The sequence below is a fragment of the Mizuhopecten yessoensis genome, unplaced genomic scaffold (assembly GCF_002113885.1).
Source record: "Mizuhopecten yessoensis strain PY_sf001 unplaced genomic scaffold, ASM211388v2 scaffold5547, whole genome shotgun sequence".
Taxonomy (NCBI): Eukaryota; Metazoa; Mollusca; class Bivalvia; order Pectinida; family Pectinidae; genus Mizuhopecten; species Mizuhopecten yessoensis.
Window position 1 is genome coordinate 1,753,786 of NW_018406103.1, and position 18,405 is coordinate 1,772,190.

Genomic DNA, 18,405 nt, shown 5'->3' on the forward strand with positions numbered 1-18,405 from the left:
TGTATATGCGTGCTTGCGTGTGTGTATGCAGGAGACAGGTTATGTTGGTGTTCTTACCTCCTTGTGATTACACAGATCTGATGCCAACTTTATAGTGCTATCTCACTGAATACCATGCAGAAGGCACCCATCACAGCATTCCGCCGGTCACTTTATACTGACAACAGGTGAACCAGTTGTTGCCATTCCCCTAAATGCTGAACGTTATAAGCAGGGAATAACAACTACCATTTTTAAGGGTGGTATGTGCAGGCCTAGGGATAGAACCCATTGCCTTCCCACGTTGGTGAACGCTCAACATTAAGGCCAAACGTGAGGTGTTGCCAAGCAAGGCGTTAGGCAATAAAAGGTAGTTAGAAAGATAAAGATCCCAAATATTTCAATGGCTGCAGTCGATATATTTTGGTCGCTTTTGTGTTCCCAAATAGAGGACACCAAAGCAAATCCCCAATTCTGCAGGGTGTTCCCTCATTAGTCGCCTCCTACGATATATGCAGTGGGTAACAGCTGGTGTATTCTTTTCCCTATCCCCCACCTGCAGGGGTGACTTGTTATATAGAAAATACCATTAATCTTATGATTGTCATTCTCAACAGGTGGTCTTTCTTGACAGGTTGTCTTATACACAGATGGTTTATATAAACAGGTTATATATATTAACTGGTTATCTTATAATTAATAATAATAATAATTGGAGGTTATTATATACTGCTTTATCACAACCTAGTTCGTAGGTCGTCTCAAAGCGGTTCACAAATTATTATCCGTGGTTATAGGGCCTTTGCAACTAGCCAGTACATTTCTCAACTCCCTTGGGAGCATACAGCTGGAGCTGCCATTTCGGCGCTAACAGCTACCATTCAACAATTCTAGCACTGCCCAGCCACGAACTCATTTACAGCTGAGTAAACTGGAACAAGCGGAGTAAAGTATCTTGCTTAAGGATACAACACATTGCCGTGCCGTGGCGCAAACCCGCAACCCTTCGGTCACAAGCCCGGCGTCCTACCACTGGACTACCATGCCTCCTTAAAGGTGGTCTATATTGACAGGTTGTCTTATACACAGATGGTTTATATAGACAGGTGGTCTTTATTGACATGTTGTCTTATACACAGATGGTTTATATAAACAGGTTTTATATATTAACAGGTTTTCTTATAGACAGATGGTTTTAATTGGGCAGGTTATCTTATAGACAGATAGTTTTAATTGGGCAGGTTATCTTATACACATATGGTTTTAATTGGGCAGGTTAAATTTACCTGTAAAGGGTGTTTGTTGTTTATGATTGACATTTGTTTTTGGTTTTATTTACCGGTATATGTGTACAGGTTCTATAATTGAAAGATATATGCATAGAAATGTATAGTATACAATGGTAGCTAGGTGAAAATATAGACTTGTTTACGCAGGGTTCTATATTATTCAGATTCGGTCAAGTGTAAACACAGTAAACAAAAAGTCCCAGGTCTGACTCCTAGGGAGGTATAGAAAAAATATAACAACCTTTATGACAAATACCAGTATTACATTTGTAAATGTGCGTATATAACAGACCCATTGTCATAATATAAAGTAAAAAGTAAAGAGAAAAAAACCATGAAACAATCAGGCTATGAATTATACAAACTATATGTATTGCAAATTTCTTCCTGGTATTTATGTATAACACAATATATAACAGTGGATCTCTGAATAACATGAAACAATCAGGTTATGAATATATACAAACTATATGTATTGCAAATTTCTTCCTGGTATTTATGTATAACACAATATATAACAGTGGATCTCTGAATTCTATATTTAAGTGTACTTTTGTTTTTTTCTTTCAGTCAATAGATTTTAGAGTGTTGATGTTAGCTCAAGATTAAAGTGACAGGGGTCAGAGGTCATAAGATGTTGTCCATCCTCATCCAGCAATGACTTGGTGATCTTTTTCTCAGTGGGCTGACAGTTGGAGGTCATCAGAGGTTAACTATAGCTGCTACAGAGGCCGATTGCAGGGTTCACTGGAGGAGGTGAAAGGTCAAGATGTAGAACTCTCAGACAAATCTTGCGACAGTTCTACCCACCATGGTTACTACGACGGCCGGGAAGTTTGAAGTATGTGTAAGTTTATAAATGTCAAGCAGGTTATATTGCACAGTGTGTACAAGGGAAATATTGTGCACTCACAGTCATTTGAGACATGCAATATGAAGTGCTGTTGATCGTGTAATATTTCCCTACAGTCATGGCCATACATTAATCACTGTTGACAGATGATGATAAGTGAAAGCTAATCGGAAAGGAATTTAGCCTGAAGCATTCTACAATGACATGGAATGACACGGACACAAAACGTTATTTCTTTATGTGGAATTTTCTTGAGATTGGGTTGTCTTTCTCCAATACCGATTTGACGCATTTCCTTGCAAATTTTACCGACGATATGTGAATGTGGTACAGTTATTTTACTAAGATGTGTATATTTTAACTAACACATGTACATATATGTATATTATACCTGTGACTTGTGTAAGACTTAAAGATATTTGTTAGCTTTACACATGTGTGTTAGAGTTATCTCCCTTTAGGTATATGGTATTAAGCTACCTTACACGTTATACCTTGGGTGTGAGTTACAGTACCTCCCTTAAGAATATTTGCTATTTTACACATTATACCAGGAATGTGCATTAAAAAGGTATCTTATAAATGCTTGCTAAATAAAATTTATATTGTCTTACTTAACATCATAGGGAACAGTATATTTCAGGGGAAAGTGTGATATCTGGCTTTAGAGATTTACTTTACAGAGAAATATTATATTTTTATGCCCCGCTTTCACCGAAGCTTGGGATATTAATTTGGGTTTGTCCGTCTGTCTGTCTGTCTGTCTACAACAAATGTTAACAGACATTCTTCAAACTTGGTCACAGGGTTAAATGCCTTAAGGGCTCAGCAAAGTTCGATGACCACTTTCAGAGGACCCCATTTGGCAGAGTTATACCCCCTTGAATAATGAAAAACGTCATTATCTGCCGTTTCTGTTAATTAACTCTCGCAAATATTATCCGATTGTCTTTAAACTGGGTAACAGTGTTTAATGCATTAAGGGCTCGGCACAGTTTGATGACCACTTTCAGGGGACCCCATTTGGCAGAGTTATGGCCCCTTGATTAACGAAAACGTCATTATCTGCAGTTTCAGCTTGATAACTCTAGCAAATATTAGCCAAAATCCTTTAGACTTGATGACAATGTTTGTGTTCCTTTGTCTTTCCACCCATCTTGGGCACTTTTTGCTTTTCGTGTGATAATTGCTGTAAATACTGTTCAGATGTTTCAATCAAAAATCATGCTAAGTTTGCCAACCGATGTGATTTGTGCATATTTACGGATAATCAATGAGGTATAGGGCTTTTATTTTCTTCAAGTTTCAAGCTATACATTATGTCTCAACAGCACGATACTCACATGTTTAAACCTAACCTCAATAATGTTTACCTACAATATGTCCTGCAAGCGGGGGATATAAATTCCACGAATTTGCTTGTTCTATATATCCATGCATCATCACTTATACTGTGTACAGGGAAATATTTCCTACAGTACAACTTTTGCCGTTTTTACCTTCCTCAATTAGGATAAATTTTACATTGCAATGAACAACAGTCAACAACATAAGTGTTTTTCTATATGTAAATTTTAAAACAGCCTGTTTCCTGCATGCATGAATGGTTAAAATGTAACATAATTTTCATTGAAATTGACAAAATATTCTTCATTTTTTTCCAAATTTTGGGTAAATAGAGCACCTTCGTGTCCGGGGAAGCAGTCAGTAGTCAGCTGTAAAGTCAGGCAAACACTATCACTGATGATAAACATAGTATTTTCAAACAAATACAGATTTTATTGGCATAAGGTAAAGTTTTGACTGGGCAAAAAATGTCCTGGTATACTGTAAAGTATACAATATTTAAAAGACAGACTTCCACAGTGTCTAAGTTAACTGAGAAAGAAAAAATTTCAACTGATGTCAATGATAGAAGAGTAAATGAATCCATAAAAAAGGGTAAAAAAAGACTGTTGAAGCTCCAAAAGGACTAGAGTACAGTCTATCAAGTTTGTTTACATAAATCTCCTTGACCTATAGAGTATAAAGTAATGATGTACGTTGGTACCAGTATAGTATAAAGTAGCCTGCTATTGAGTTTGCCCAAATATATTTTACCCTGACCCTTGAAGGTCTCGGATCTATAGATGTGAAATGTGATTGCCAACACTATTCAAAAACTAGTGACCGTACAGGCCCATTGGACCTCATGTTTTTGAGATTTTACTTACTGGTATACATATGTTTCATGATTTGGACCAAAAATTTAGATTGTTTTACCTTGACTTTTAATGGCTAAGGTACCTGGTGAATTGTAGTGTCCTGGCCCTACTGTGCTACAGTTATATCCAAAACAAGGGGAGGCTACTGTGTAAACAAAAAAATGTGGTACAATTAATGGGACAGGGATCCTTAAAAAAAGTGGTGGTGAGGACTAGAGTTGTTACCTAATGTTGAATTTCTATAATAGAATTATTATGATTTACTATTTCTTTTCAAGTGTAATTAACTCCAAACACACACAAGTCATGAAGCAGAGACATACATCCTAGCCATTTGACCTTCATTTTGACATCGCCATGACTGTGGAGTTGGCCTTGAACCTTGACGGGTTCTTTATACCTGTGATCGGAGGTGTTGTGGGCCTCTTTCTCCTCGTCTACGTTGTAGGGGGTTGTTTATGCTTAGGAGGGTAAGTGATTTTAATTTTGTTATGAATGAGCTATTCCCCTTTATCAAATGTGCCGACTCAATTTGATGTAGGTTATTTTTTCCACCTCATATACTGTTTGGTAAATTTACTTAATTAAAAAGTAATTTGATTTTTACTAAACAGGTATAACCTGTGATATTCAGGGGTTTCATTTGTAGCCAGAAGCTGGTAAAAATACCCTCCATAACAGATATTTTACTGGATACTTTCTTGAAAATATAAGAATGGTAATGAGGTTTTGCGATAAAAACTATATCATGATACACTCCAGGTGTATTTTGACATTCCTACATATTGTGGTTTATTTTTTTCTTACAGGAAACAAAAGGAAACATCGCTGAGTACTGGCAAATATGTATCAGGACGGGACACGGACACGGTAAGGATGGGATTTGTGTACAGTAGAACCAGTTCATGGAACTTAAGTTCATTGAAATGCTTCGGCTCATTAGTTATATCTTGTCAGTGGTAGAAAGTTGATTCAGACATAGGAAGTCCCTTATCAGTGTAAGAGAGTTGATTAAGACACAGGTATTCACTTATCAGTGAAAGAGAGTTGATTTAGACACAGGTAGTCACTTATCAGTGATAGAAAGTTGATTAAGACACAGGCAGTCACTTAACAGTGGTAGAGAGTTGATTTAGACACCGGTAGTCACTTATCAGTGGAAGAGAGTTGATTAAGACACAGTTAGTCACTTATCAGTGGTAGAAAGTTGATTTAGACACAGGTAGTCACTTATCAGCGAAAGAGAGCTGATTAAGACACAGGTAGTCACTTATCAGTGGTAGAAAGTTGATTAAGACACAGGCAGTCACTTATCAGTGGTAGAGAGTTGATTTAGACACAGGTAGTCACTTATCAGTGGTAGAGAGTTGATTAAGACACAGCTGGTAGTCACTTATCAGTGGTAGAGAGTTGATTAAGACACAGGTAGTCACTTATCAGTGGTAGAGAGTTGATTAAGACACAGGTAGTCACTTATCAGTGGTAGAGAGTTGATTAAGACACAGGTAGTCACTTATCAGTGGTAGAGAGTTGATTAAGACACAGGTAGTCACTTATCAGTGGTAGAGAGTTGATTAAGACACAGGTAGTCACTTATCAGTGGTAGAGAGTTGATTAAGACACAGGTAGTCACTTATCAGTGGTAGAGAGTTGATTAAGACACAGGTAGTCACTTATCAGTGGTAGAGAGTTGATTAAGACACAGGTAGTCACTTATCAGTGGTAGAGAGTTGATTAAGACACAGGTAGTCACTTATCAGTGGTAGAAAGTTGATTAAGACACAGGTAGTCACTTATCAGTGGTAGAGAGTTGATTAAGACACAGGTAGTCACTTATCAGTGGTAAAAAGTTGATTAAGACACAGGTAGTCACTTATCAGTGGTAGAGAGTTGATTAAGACACAGATAGTCACTTATCAGTGGTAGAGAGTTGATTAAGACGCAGGTAGTCACTTATCAGTGGTAGAAAGTTGATTAAGACACAGGTAGTCACTTATCAGTGGTAGAGAGTTGATTAAGACACAGGTAGTCACTTATCAGTGGTAGAGAGTTGATTAAGACACAGGTAGTCACTTATCAGTGGTAGAGAGTTGATTAAGACACAGGTAGTCACTTATCAGTGGTAGAGAGTTGATTAAGACACAGGTAGTCACTTATCAGTGGTAGAGAGTTGATTAAGACACAGATAGTCACTTATCAGTGGTAGAGAGTTGATTAAGACGCAGGTAGTCACTTATCAGTGGTAGAAAGTTGATTAAGACACAGGTAGTCACTTATCAGTGGTAGAGAGTTGATTAAGACACAGGTAGTCACTTATCAGTGGTAGAGAGTTGATTAAGACACAGGTAGTCACTTATCAGTGGTAGAGAGTTGATTAAGACACAGGTAGTCACTTATCAGTGGTAGAGAGTTGATTAAGACACAGGTAGTCACTTATCAGTGGTAGAGAGTTGATTAAGACACAGGTAGTCACTTATCAGTGGTAGAGAGTTGATTAAGACACAGATAGTCACTTATCAGTGGTAGAGAGTTGATTAAGACGCAGGTAGTCACTTATCAGTGGTAGAAAGTTGATTAAGACACAGGTAGTCACTTATCAGTGGTAGAGAGTTGATTAAGACACAGGTAGTCACTTATCAGTGGTAGAGAGTTGATTAAGACACAGGTAGTCACTTATCAGTGGTAGAGAGTTGATTAAGACACAGGTAGTCACTTATCAGTGGTAGAGAGTTGATTAAGACACAGGTAGTCACTTATCAGTGGTAGAGAGTTGATTAAGACACAGGTAGTCACTTATCAGTGGTAGAGAGTTGATTAAGACACAGGTAGTCACTTATCAGTGGTAGAGAGTTGATTAAGACACAGGTAGTCACTTATCAGTGGTAGAGAGTTGATTAAGACGCAGGTAGTCACTTATCAGTGGTAGAAAGTTGATTAAAACACAGGTAGTCAATTATCAGTGGTAGAAAGTTGATTAAGACACAGGTAGTCACTTATCAGCGGTAGAGAGTTGATTAAGACGCAGGTAGTCACTTATCAGTGGTAGAAAGTTGATTCTAACACAGGTAGTCACTTATCAGTGGTAGAAAGTTGATTAAGACACAGGTAGTCACTTATCAGTGGTAGAGAGTTGATTAAGACACAGCTGGTAGTCACTTATCAGCGGTAGAGAGTTGGTTGGACAGTTGATACATCATTTCCTCTGTAGAAATTTTGTAAAGAAAACGGAAACATTTTGTCATTGGAAGTCAGTTGGTTAGGAAAGGAGGCTAAGGTGGTGGCCTAACAATTATCTTTGATCATTAGCCCTCCACCAATGGTTGTGGGTACAAGGCCTATGTGGGGTAGTCACCAGGTAGTGGTACTGGCTGCAGAACAGTGGTTTTTCACCGGGTACTCCGGCTTTCCTCCACCACCAGAACCTGGCACATCTTAAAATGACCCTAGCTGTCAATTGGACATAAAATACAAACAATACAAACTGTTTAGGAAATGGGAAACATTTTGTCACCAGTTGATAGATGGTTAGCAATCAAGAAGCGCAAACATTTAGTAATCAGAAGTGAGTTTGTCAGGGAACAGTTTGTCATTGAAGGAAGTTAGAACACCGGTATCATCTTGCCAGTGGTAGATTGCTGAGAGACCACTTTTAGCCTCTCCTCCACTATTAGTTTATTTCAACTTATGTCAAACAGCGGTTTTTGGGATTGTAATATAACACTCCGACCACCCAGTTTCAGCATGAAATATTACAGTGTTCATTATCACAGATCTGTAGTATCCAGAATGGAAGCAGACATGTGTTAATTTTAAGGTAACTACTGTGTTTTACTGGTGATATTCCCATGCCTGGTAATAAGCCCTCCAAACTGTAACACACACACTCACACACACACACACACACACACACCTTTTTGTAAATCATAAAGTACCTGTTAAGCTTACCAACAGGATGTCTTCAGAACCCTTGGATTTGGATGGTGATATACATTTATGACAAAACAAAGGTTGTAGTCTCAACTATAAGCTGTAAGATGTGTTTACTCTTGTAGGCTGCTAATCCTGTGGAGAGCGTGACTGTGGATGTCGACAATGGTCTGGTTCCATTAGAGAATGGTCAAGCAGGAGGCAGTCTTAGGTAAGAGAATGGTCAAGCAGGGGGCAGTCTTAGGTAAGAGAATGGTCAAGCAGGGGGAAGTCTTAGATAAGAGAATGATCAAGCAGGGGGCAGTCTGAGGTAAAAGCATGGTCAAGCAGGGGGCAGTCTAAGGTAAGAGAATGGTCAAGCAGGGGGCAGTCAACAACAGTGACTTTTATATATTTTTCTGAAAATATTTTCCCTGCATTACTGACATTGTTTGAACATTTCATATCACAGAATCAGTAACAATAGCCAAAGGAGTCCTGGGCATTCCCCTCATCACGCCAACCAGCGACAGCTCCCGGCACCGCCCCAAAGCAACGGCGCAGTCAATCCAACACTTCCAATGGACGAAAACGATTGTGATGATTACGACCATTTGGAAAAAAGTGTAAAACCGGGAAACAAGCGTGGGTCCAATTATGATCATGTTATTCTCGGAGAGGATGGATCGGTGAAAATCAAAGAAAGGAAAATTGTAAGTGATACTGATTATGCCGAGGTGAGCATAGAAAACATCTACACACCCGTCAAGGAACAGGAAACATCGGCGAATAAGGCTCGTGTAAACATTCTGGAGACTTCAAACGAGGACGAATATGCAATGGTCAGTGATGAAAGGGAACCAATGCTACCGGAAAATATCAAGGGCAAAGAAGATCCATATGCGAAAGTTAAAGAGAAAGAGGATCCATACGCAAAAGTAAAAGATAAAAAGGACCCATATAATAAGGTCAAAGAGCCAGATGACCCCTACAACAAGGTCAAGGAAAAAGATGACCCTTACAACAAGGTCAAAGAGAAAGACGACCCTTACAATAAGGTCAAAGAGAAAGACGACCCTTACAATAGGGTCAAAGAGAAAGATGACCCTTACAATAAGGTCAAAGAGAAAGACGACCCTTACAATAAGGTTAAAGAGAAAGATGACCCTTACAATAGGTTCAAAGAGAAAGATGACCCTTACAACAAAGTGAAAGATGACGACCCTTATAACAAGGTTAAAGAGAAAGATGACCCCTACAACAAGGTCAAGGACGATGACCCATACAACAGGGTGAAAGAGGAAGGAGAGTCAGGTGGTTCATTTATGGATTTTGACCCTTACAATAAGGTCAAAGATGTTGACCCCTATAATAAGGTCAAGGACACTGATCCATACAACAAGGTCAAGGATGTTGACCCTTACAACAGGGTTGAAGATGTTGATCCGTACAACAGAATAAAGGGGGATGACCCACCCTATAATAAAATAAAAGGAGACGATATTGATGATCCTTACAACAAAGTAGATGAGGATGACTTTGTTGATATTACGGAGGATCCGAAATATCCTTACTCCATGGTTGATCCTAATAGGAAAGCGAAACAGGTGACAACAATTACAGTGACTCATAACGGTGCTGAGGAGCCCACTGCCTCTCCGGCTGGTGCCCCCCAAGTTGTAGATACATTCAAAGTTGAGGAAGGTACGGATGAATATGCTGTTGTTGTGAAAAATAGATCAGACTCATCATCGGTGGCCACTGTTGTGACCGAGTCGATGGTCACAGACAATCCCCCAGAGGTCAGCCCCTATACTCTGCCCCCTGAACCCCCAAGGAATTACAGGAGTGAGGAAACGTCCGTACAAGCTCCGCCTTCAACTCATGGATCCGCACTGCCACCAGTCAGTTCAGTCAACCAATCACAAACACAGACCTCAGCTGCTACAAGTGTGAGTCAAACCTCACCTGCTGAAGGAGACGCTGTGCAGGACACAGGTAGGTAACGAGCTAAATCAACACATTAGTACATGAGTAAAACACTGAATTTAAATGTACACTACGGGTGGCAAATTGTTTATGAATTATGGACGTTTGTTGAGGTGATTATGTGTTTTTATGGACTTGAAAAAGTGATATTAAGCGAGACAAAGCCAAGGTTAATGTAATTTTTTCAGGTCCATATAATCACATATGAACCAAAACAAAAGTCCTTATTTAATTGTAACATTAAATGAGATGCTAAATAATGTTCAAATCATTAAAAAAGATAGAAGGTATAAAAATTGTCATGAGTAAACTACAGCATTTGGCAGAGGGCATTGTGACATTACAATTAAAATGACGTTATAAAGTGAATATTGACCTGCTGTTTCTAAAGATAGTAGGATAGAGTCAATATCATTACCAATTATCGTTCAGCATCTATGACTTTATAGCCTGCCTTTTGCATTTCTAGGTCCTCCTCGCCGGGAACCTGGCTACATCAAGCTGACGTCAAGAGAGTCGATGGCTAGCATTAACGCACGCCGCTCTCTCAACACGTACGAAACTGTGGCAGAGACAGAAAACATGTATGCAACAGTAAGTATTGTTCTAGAGAGAATCAAGGCCAAGTCCTTCAGGGTCAGATTAGCATAACATGATGTTAATCAAAGTCAAACATCCTGAAAAAAAAAAGACTTTTTATTTACCGGGCAATATTTTCACATTTTTTCCCTGATGGAATGATTTGCAAGATATGGCAAGTAATTCTCTAAAATGACATGTCACAGGCATTATTTTGTAAGGCAAAGAAGAAAATGCTGAAGCAAAATCGATTTCATCTGAATAGCTTGTCATACCTAAAAAAGCCTAGGCACATATCAATACTTACTATTGAAATCTATATAGTGTGGTCTTATCTCTATATTCAGATCAACATCTAGAAAATACTATGGTTCCTATTAAGAGTTTTATTTGCCAGAGCCATTTTAGATTATTTTATGATTCATTGGGGCTGCAGTGGCTGAGTGGTTAAAGCATCTGACATTCTGCGACAACTAGCCCTCGACCACTGGGTGGCTGGTTCGAGGCCTACGCAGGGCACCCGCTAGGTACTAGCCATGGTTTTTCTCAGGGAACTCCGGCTTTCCTCCACCACCAAAACCTGGCACATTCTTAAATGACCATAGCTGTTAATAGGACGTAAACACAAACAAACCAAATGATTCAAATGCGGACTGAATGCTTGGCTGCTTATTTCGAAACCAACTTTGATCGTTCTCCACGCTTCCTTTGTTTACACCTTTCGTTATACATCAAAGTAACTGACTGTACAATATTTTAAGCATTAGATCTCTCATAATGATAATATGATATGCAAAGAATAACAATGTCAGTATCTATACGATACTCCACGCAATATTTGAGTAGACAGTGTAATACTCAGGAGTGCTATCAAAATTTGGAAGTGTAAGGTTTAATACATGCTTGTGAGCTACCTCCTGTTCCTAGAGAGGCCGCGGTGGCCAAGTGATTAAGGCATCTGACATTCTGCTCCCAAAAGCCCTGCACCACTGGGTCGCGGGTTCTAGGCCTCCATGGGGCACTCACTAGGTACTGGCTGTATAGGTCTGTAGTTTTTCCCCGAGAACTTCGGTTTTCCTCCACCACCAAAACCTGGCACATCCTTAAATGACCATAGCTGTTAATAGGACGTAAAACACAAACTAACCAAAACCGCTCAACAATCAGCATGGTTTTCACACAAAATATCAAAAAATGTGTTTTTGTTTGAATTATTAATTTTCATTAATGCCTTTGCCTTTTCATTTGTTTTAAGCAATGCTATATATAGATACACAGCTAATTCAGTTCTTTCACCTCATGCATGAAAACTTTGCCATTTATCTTTTTTAATGACATCACTTGTTTGATAATGCGTTTTATAGGTGGAAGGTAGTTCAGGAGATGGGATTGTTCAGGCTGCACCCACAAATCCTGTTCCTAGCCGAGCCAGCCTCCCCAACGACTTCTATGCAGAAATTGGGGGTTCAGGTGATGGGGTTGTACCAGCACCCTCCCCAAATCCTATACCAAACAGAAACAGCCTGCCAAATGACTTTTATGCAGAAATTGGAGCATCGGGTATGTGAAAATTAACAGTAAAAATATCACTCGTAAGGGATGTTAATAAAAGCACAACATTACCAGATAATATTATGATGAGATAAACAAATAATTACTTTATGAATTTTGTCTTACCAGGTATTGTTCTAGAGAAACTGAATAGAAAATGTTCGACAAAGTCGGGGGTTTATAGTACATGTATTTGCTGTGTCTGTGCGTCCATCCGGCCGTTCTGACTGTGGGTTCAAGAGCATATCTCGGACGCTGTTTCATGAATGGGCATCAACCTTTGTTAATACATGTGTACATCATAGTAAAGTTGTGTGTCGCATCCTAATACGAGGTCACTGTGGCCTCAATTTACCTTTGACCTTCACCTCAAGTACTGAATTAATTGTAATTCAGATTTCTACTGCATATCTTAGCCACTGTTTCATGAATGGTCTCTAAACTTTGTAGATATGCGGAGAGACAGGGGTATCCCGTGAAGCCCACGCTTTGAGTATAATCTATTTGTAGTCTAGAATTTAAATATAGTTAATAAAATCAAATATTTTAAAAATTGACATTAACTTGGTAAGTTACCTAGTCGAATGAATAAAATCTGTAACAGTTGCAGGGTTCAGATACCTCTGACCACAAAACTGGTTGGTTAATATAGACAAACAGTAATATTTCAGTGTAACAATCCTAGTATCATTTGACTGACCAACCGCCCTGTGACAGGGGTCATCCATCACCACCTACATTGTAAGAAGGAGTTTTAAATGAACTGGCAGTTTTAATGATGGGACAAATACTGTATTTACTACATTTCCTCTCATTTAATTTATTAAGGGCCACAGTGGCCGAGTGGTTAAGGCATCTGACCGTCTACAACCACTAGCCCTCCAATACTGTGTCTCGGGTTCGAGTCCTACGCAAGACATTTGCCAGGTACTGGCCGCAGGTCGGGTTTTTTTCTCAGGGTCTGGCTTTCCTCAACCATCAAAACCTGGCACATCATCAAATGACCATATCTATTAATAAAACAATACAAACAAACTAAGGGGCCAACACATTTTCTCAGATTCAAAATAAGTGGCTGGGCTTATTACAGGAAAATAGAATTTTGTTTTTTCGTAAATCTACTTAACTGCAATATATAAGAGTGGGCTTAGTACCGGATAAATACAGTAATCTTTATATACATGTTTTGATTCCCAGGAGAACAGCAAGCTCGTGTTCCAGCCCCACCCTCATTGGATAGTCTTCACCTCATGACAAAGACACACCATGAAGGTCGTCAAGGTTCAAGGTCATCCACAGAAGAAAGTGAATTTCGACACAGCATACCAGAGCAGTTGTCGCCAAGCGCCTTTGTCAACTCGCCTCCATATGGGGCATCGGCCAGAACAAGTTACGCAGAGCCAAAAGTGTCCAGTCCCAATGTCCGGGGCACTAATGGTAATGTGATCCTTGACCCCAATTACCAGACTGTCAGGGATTGTGTCAATGACCCTGACCTTGACTGTGACATTGACCCCAATTACGAAAGTGTAGAGGAAGCAAAAGCAAAAGCATTTGTGTTGGAAGAAAAGAAAGAAAACGGACAAAATTCGACGGACACCAAGATAAAAAGAAATCACGTTTATGAAGAGGTGAAACCGTCGTCAGAGACAAGAGGAAATCAGACGCGCGCTTTACGCTCTCACATGTACGAGGACATTAACGAAGTTCAGGAGCAGAAACGTGAACTGAATAGGAAGTCTCAAGTAATCTCAAAATCCAAGAAAATGTGAAAAATATAATTGATTTCATTCATGTTATGATTTTATTACCCATGTACACAGAATCTTAAAGTCACAAGTAATCTCAAATTCCTACCAGAAACCAAATGATAAAAAGTTAATATATATATACTGCCCGATTTAAATGCACTCAATACAAAATAAAAATAAATCTCAATTTCAGTTGGGAGGGGAAAAGTTTAAATGCTGCTGAAATTGAAATTTATAATTTAACAATTATTTTATGGTAATTGGAAACTGATTGTTTTGCTTTGCTTGCTTACAATAGTTTTTAAACAATAATTGCAAGAATTGGTCTTTTAATGCTGTTTATATACTGATTGTTGCAGTATACAATACTGTATACATACATGTATACTGATTTTAGCAGTATAAAATACAATACATGTATTGTAAATATACTGATTTTTGCAGTATACAATACAGTATATGCTGATTTAAGCAGTATACAAATATTGTACATATACTGATTTCAGCAGTATACAATACAGAATTTATGCTGATTTTGGCAGTTTACAATACAGTATATACTGATTGAAGCAGTATGCAATACTGTTTTTATGTTGATTTTAACATTTAAAAACAGTACATGTACTGATTTTAGCCGCTATATTGTACATACATGTATACTACCAGTAACTTTATCAATAATTTCTGGAATAAAAAATATGCATAATTCTGAACAGCACAATTTTTTATTTTTTTTTAATGGCAAGTAGCATGATGTCTGCTTAGAGTAAGGCCTGTCATACAATTGAAGTAATGAATAACAATGTTTAGGTTTAGCGGGGTTCCACAGTATTAAGGTTGTGGTATAAAGTAATTTGTTAAAATTTATTGGCAATTTCTCCTGTTCAGGCAAAACCAATATAGATGAACGTGCATCATTATTGTGTTTCAGACTTAATGTAAATCAGTCACTACCCAGAGTTGTCTTTCCTTACATTCAATCACACCTCTGTCAACGGCTGAATGCAGGGAATTTTGCCAAAGTTTTGAAAACCTGTATTGGCTAAATCTACTACATATTTCAGCAGCGTTTTTTATGATCAATTCATTAAACACATTACACCTAATTTCTTGCAAATATGGAACAGCAAGATTTTTTTCAACACAAAATTGAGAAGATTATGTTTGCATTCGCCATTGTGTAATCCGGCTTGGTATCTTCGTACATCACATAAATAAGATCACACTGTTAGCACATGTTGGATTCGTGATGAGTGTCGGAGATTATATTATAAAAAATTGCAAACAAATATGAACCTGGTTTTAGTTTTAACAGGCAAACAGGTCAAAGTATTGGAATATGTATGACAGAAAAGTGACATTCTGGTGAACTTACCTGATGATAAAGTGGTCAATCTTGTCCAAGGCCGCCATATTGTACAGTTTGACGGCACATGGCCAAGTGTCACATGATCAGAAGCTTTTTATAATGCAGACAACTTTCTAGCCAATGACAGAAGTGTTAGTGATTGTAAGTGATGACAACTCTGTGTAGAAAATTACTGTACATACTCTATACTTTTAATGTTGTCTTTTATATTTATGTGTCGGTACATCATTGTGTCTGTGTACTAACACATTCACCCCCGAAGACACATTTGAACTCTTCCAATTCAAAGAATGGAATAATTCATTATGAAATATCAGGGGTGAATGAGTTGAATTATGTAAACTTTATAAAATGTTTCAAAGTCTGCAAGAACTTCTGGTGCTTCATTTTAATAATTGCCTTCATAAATACTTCATTATAAATATTAAAGGGGGAATTACCCAATTATCTCCCCTTTTCAAAAATTGTTGACTCACTTATTTCGTCGTGAAATTCAATGCATACAAGTAAAACGACCATCACTATTTCTTTTTATTACATACTGTATTGTTATTGTGATGGAAATAAACAGATTTTTTTTTTTTTTAAATTATCGCAGAAAAACAAACCTTCATTTTGGGTTTTCTGTTTGCTAACGCTTTTTACAACTGTTTTGGTCAAATTATTGTGTCAGTTTTTGGTCAGTTTTCTAACCAGACTTCATATCATTCCAAACCTTGACCTTTACAAAACTCATGTACATGTACTACTTTTCTTTAAGGATGCCTGTACCACTGCCAAAAACTGTGACTGTGCATTTGAACCTGTTTATTTTTCTGGCATGATGATAGCTTTGATAAATCATTTCTTAAAAGAAAATCATACCTTGCAAGACTTTAATGAAAAAATAATAAAATGGAAAAAAAATAAAGATGAATAACCAACAACAGTGTTCTAGGTGTACAAATTCAGCGGGGCTAGACCGGGATTCGAACCCAGAACTGCAAATTGTCTTGTCATACTGTCACTATAATAACTGAGCTATCTGGTAAATTGAACTGTCAATTATGCTACAATTGCATCCAAAATCAAATTAAGGGGAGGTAACTATGCATTAGAGAGAAAAAAAAACACAATCCAGTGGTACAGGGATCCTTAATTATTACATGTAACATTACATTTATTGTAGTAATTTTTAAAGTCCATTTTAGATAATCGTTTCCTTCAATGTTGTAGATTTTTTTTTTATTTAATTAAAAAACCCTGAAAAGAGGCACAAAGGGTACTTGTTCAATAAACAAATGTTAAATGTTCAATAGAAAAGAAAGTGGTTGGAATCTATTCACCCCAAGGTAATTTTAATAAACTCTACCATGCATCGACCTGGATATGTCCATTATGGTCTACAGTGGTGAAAGGGTTAAGTGGTATAGACTAATAACTACAATAATTCAGTTATGTCTAATGTTTCTGAATTCTATCTACCTTAACCCTTTCACCCATATGTAAGTTGAATAAAATCTACCATGCATTGATCTGGACAAGTCCATTATGGTCTACAGTGGCTAAACGGTTAAGTGGTATAGACTGATTCTAAGTTATCACAGACATAAAAGGCAAAATCAACTGGAAATTTCAATATATTAACTCATTTATCCCTGAAATTTCATAATGAACTATTCCAGCCTTTGAATTGGAAGAGTTCAAATTTGTTTTCAGGGGTGAATGAGTTAAAACAAATCTGTTGTAGGTTAACTCATTCACCCCTAAAATTTCATAATGAACTATTCCAACCTTTGAATTGGAAGGGTTCAAATGTGTCTACAGGGGTGAATGAGTTAAAGTTTGAAGCTGTAACAGAAGATACAATAGATATTCTTGAGAAAAAGCACAAGACTCATTTTGTATTTTTTAATGTATTTGTGTTAATTTATTTATATTTTTAATTATATGTTTAAATACAGTAAAACCTTATTATACTGACATTGTAGATCTATTGGCAAATTTTTGTCATTATAAAGAGGTTTGACCACATAATGTGGTAATATCTACAGAGACTGTTAAGAACTTTGAAATATGTTAACAGTTACACAAAATTACAAGTGAAATGAATGTCTTTATATCAAGGTTTTACTCCATATAGCATATACAATAGTGTTTTGACATCTATGACTTTCTCACCGGAGGAGCTGTGCTAGAGCTTTGCAATTTTTGGTTTTCATTTAATGAAAAATTGTGGATGATATATTATTTGCAAACATACATTGACTTGCCATTTGAGAGGGGGTAGGGGAGGGGGGTAGTTGTGTGTGAGGGATTTACCTATTCAAGTCGTAGGGGTGGGGTGGGGTATACTAAGTCAATCGGGGGGCTAGGGGGCAAGAATGTCTGGGGTCGTGTTTACCCAAATCGGGTAACATCGGCACTTTCAGTAACAAGAAAATATTTTCTCGTTTACGGAAAGTTCTGACGGTTCCCGATTGATATTAGCCCCTGATCACTGCATTGTTGTTGAGATATTTTATAGTGTATTGTATCTGCACAGCTGCCTTATTGTAAAGGTGCAAGTAAGGAAGGCACATTTTGCAGAAAATAAAGCTAAAGGCGTGTGAATTATTCCATTTTCCTGTAAAAAAATAAAAAATAAAAAATAAGGTCAAGGTAGGTTATAAAGTTGGCAAAACTTCTTTTTTTTCATTTTCTGAATTTGTCTTGTTGTAAGAACAGTTGTATTAAATAGTGTTTTGCAAAATAGTGTTTTGCAAAAGTTAGCTTAAATACCAATGGCTACAAGTGCTTGCAGATTCACACTTTTTAAGTTAAAGATATTATGATGTCAGGTATATGGCATTTGTATATTTTTACAATGTATATACAGACTCCTGTGTATAATTTTTTATTATTATTTGTATGTTTATTTGCATCATGTTTTATTCTACAAATTGAAAACAATCCT

General features: G+C 37.5%; 1 protein-coding gene across 5 annotated transcripts in view; it reads left to right on the forward strand.

The window, feature by feature from the left end:
- The window catches only part of LOC110450922, a 29,214-nt gene extending 14,452 nt beyond the window's left edge, over positions 1–14,762 (forward strand). For 4 of the 5 annotated variants that reach the window (XM_021498726.1, XM_021498730.1, XM_021498728.1 and 1 more), the window contains exons 2-9: positions 1,839–2,109; positions 4,604–4,795; positions 5,135–5,195; positions 8,378–8,463; positions 8,704–10,229; positions 10,690–10,814; positions 12,164–12,359; positions 13,548–14,762. In XM_021498726.1, coding sequence (XP_021354401.1) covers positions 4,683–4,795; positions 5,135–5,195; positions 8,378–8,463; positions 8,704–10,229; positions 10,690–10,814; positions 12,164–12,359; positions 13,548–14,122 — 2,682 coding nt within the window. In that variant the 5' untranslated portion in view covers positions 1,839–2,109; positions 4,604–4,682 and the 3' untranslated portion in view covers positions 14,123–14,762. Of the gene's footprint in view, positions 1–1,838; positions 2,116–4,603; positions 4,796–5,134; positions 5,196–8,377; positions 8,464–8,703; positions 10,230–10,689; positions 10,815–12,163; positions 12,360–13,547 lie in introns of all 5 variants that reach the window. The other variant, XM_021498727.1, reaches the window with a different exon arrangement.
- Positions 14,763–18,405: the final 3,643 nt, after the last annotated feature.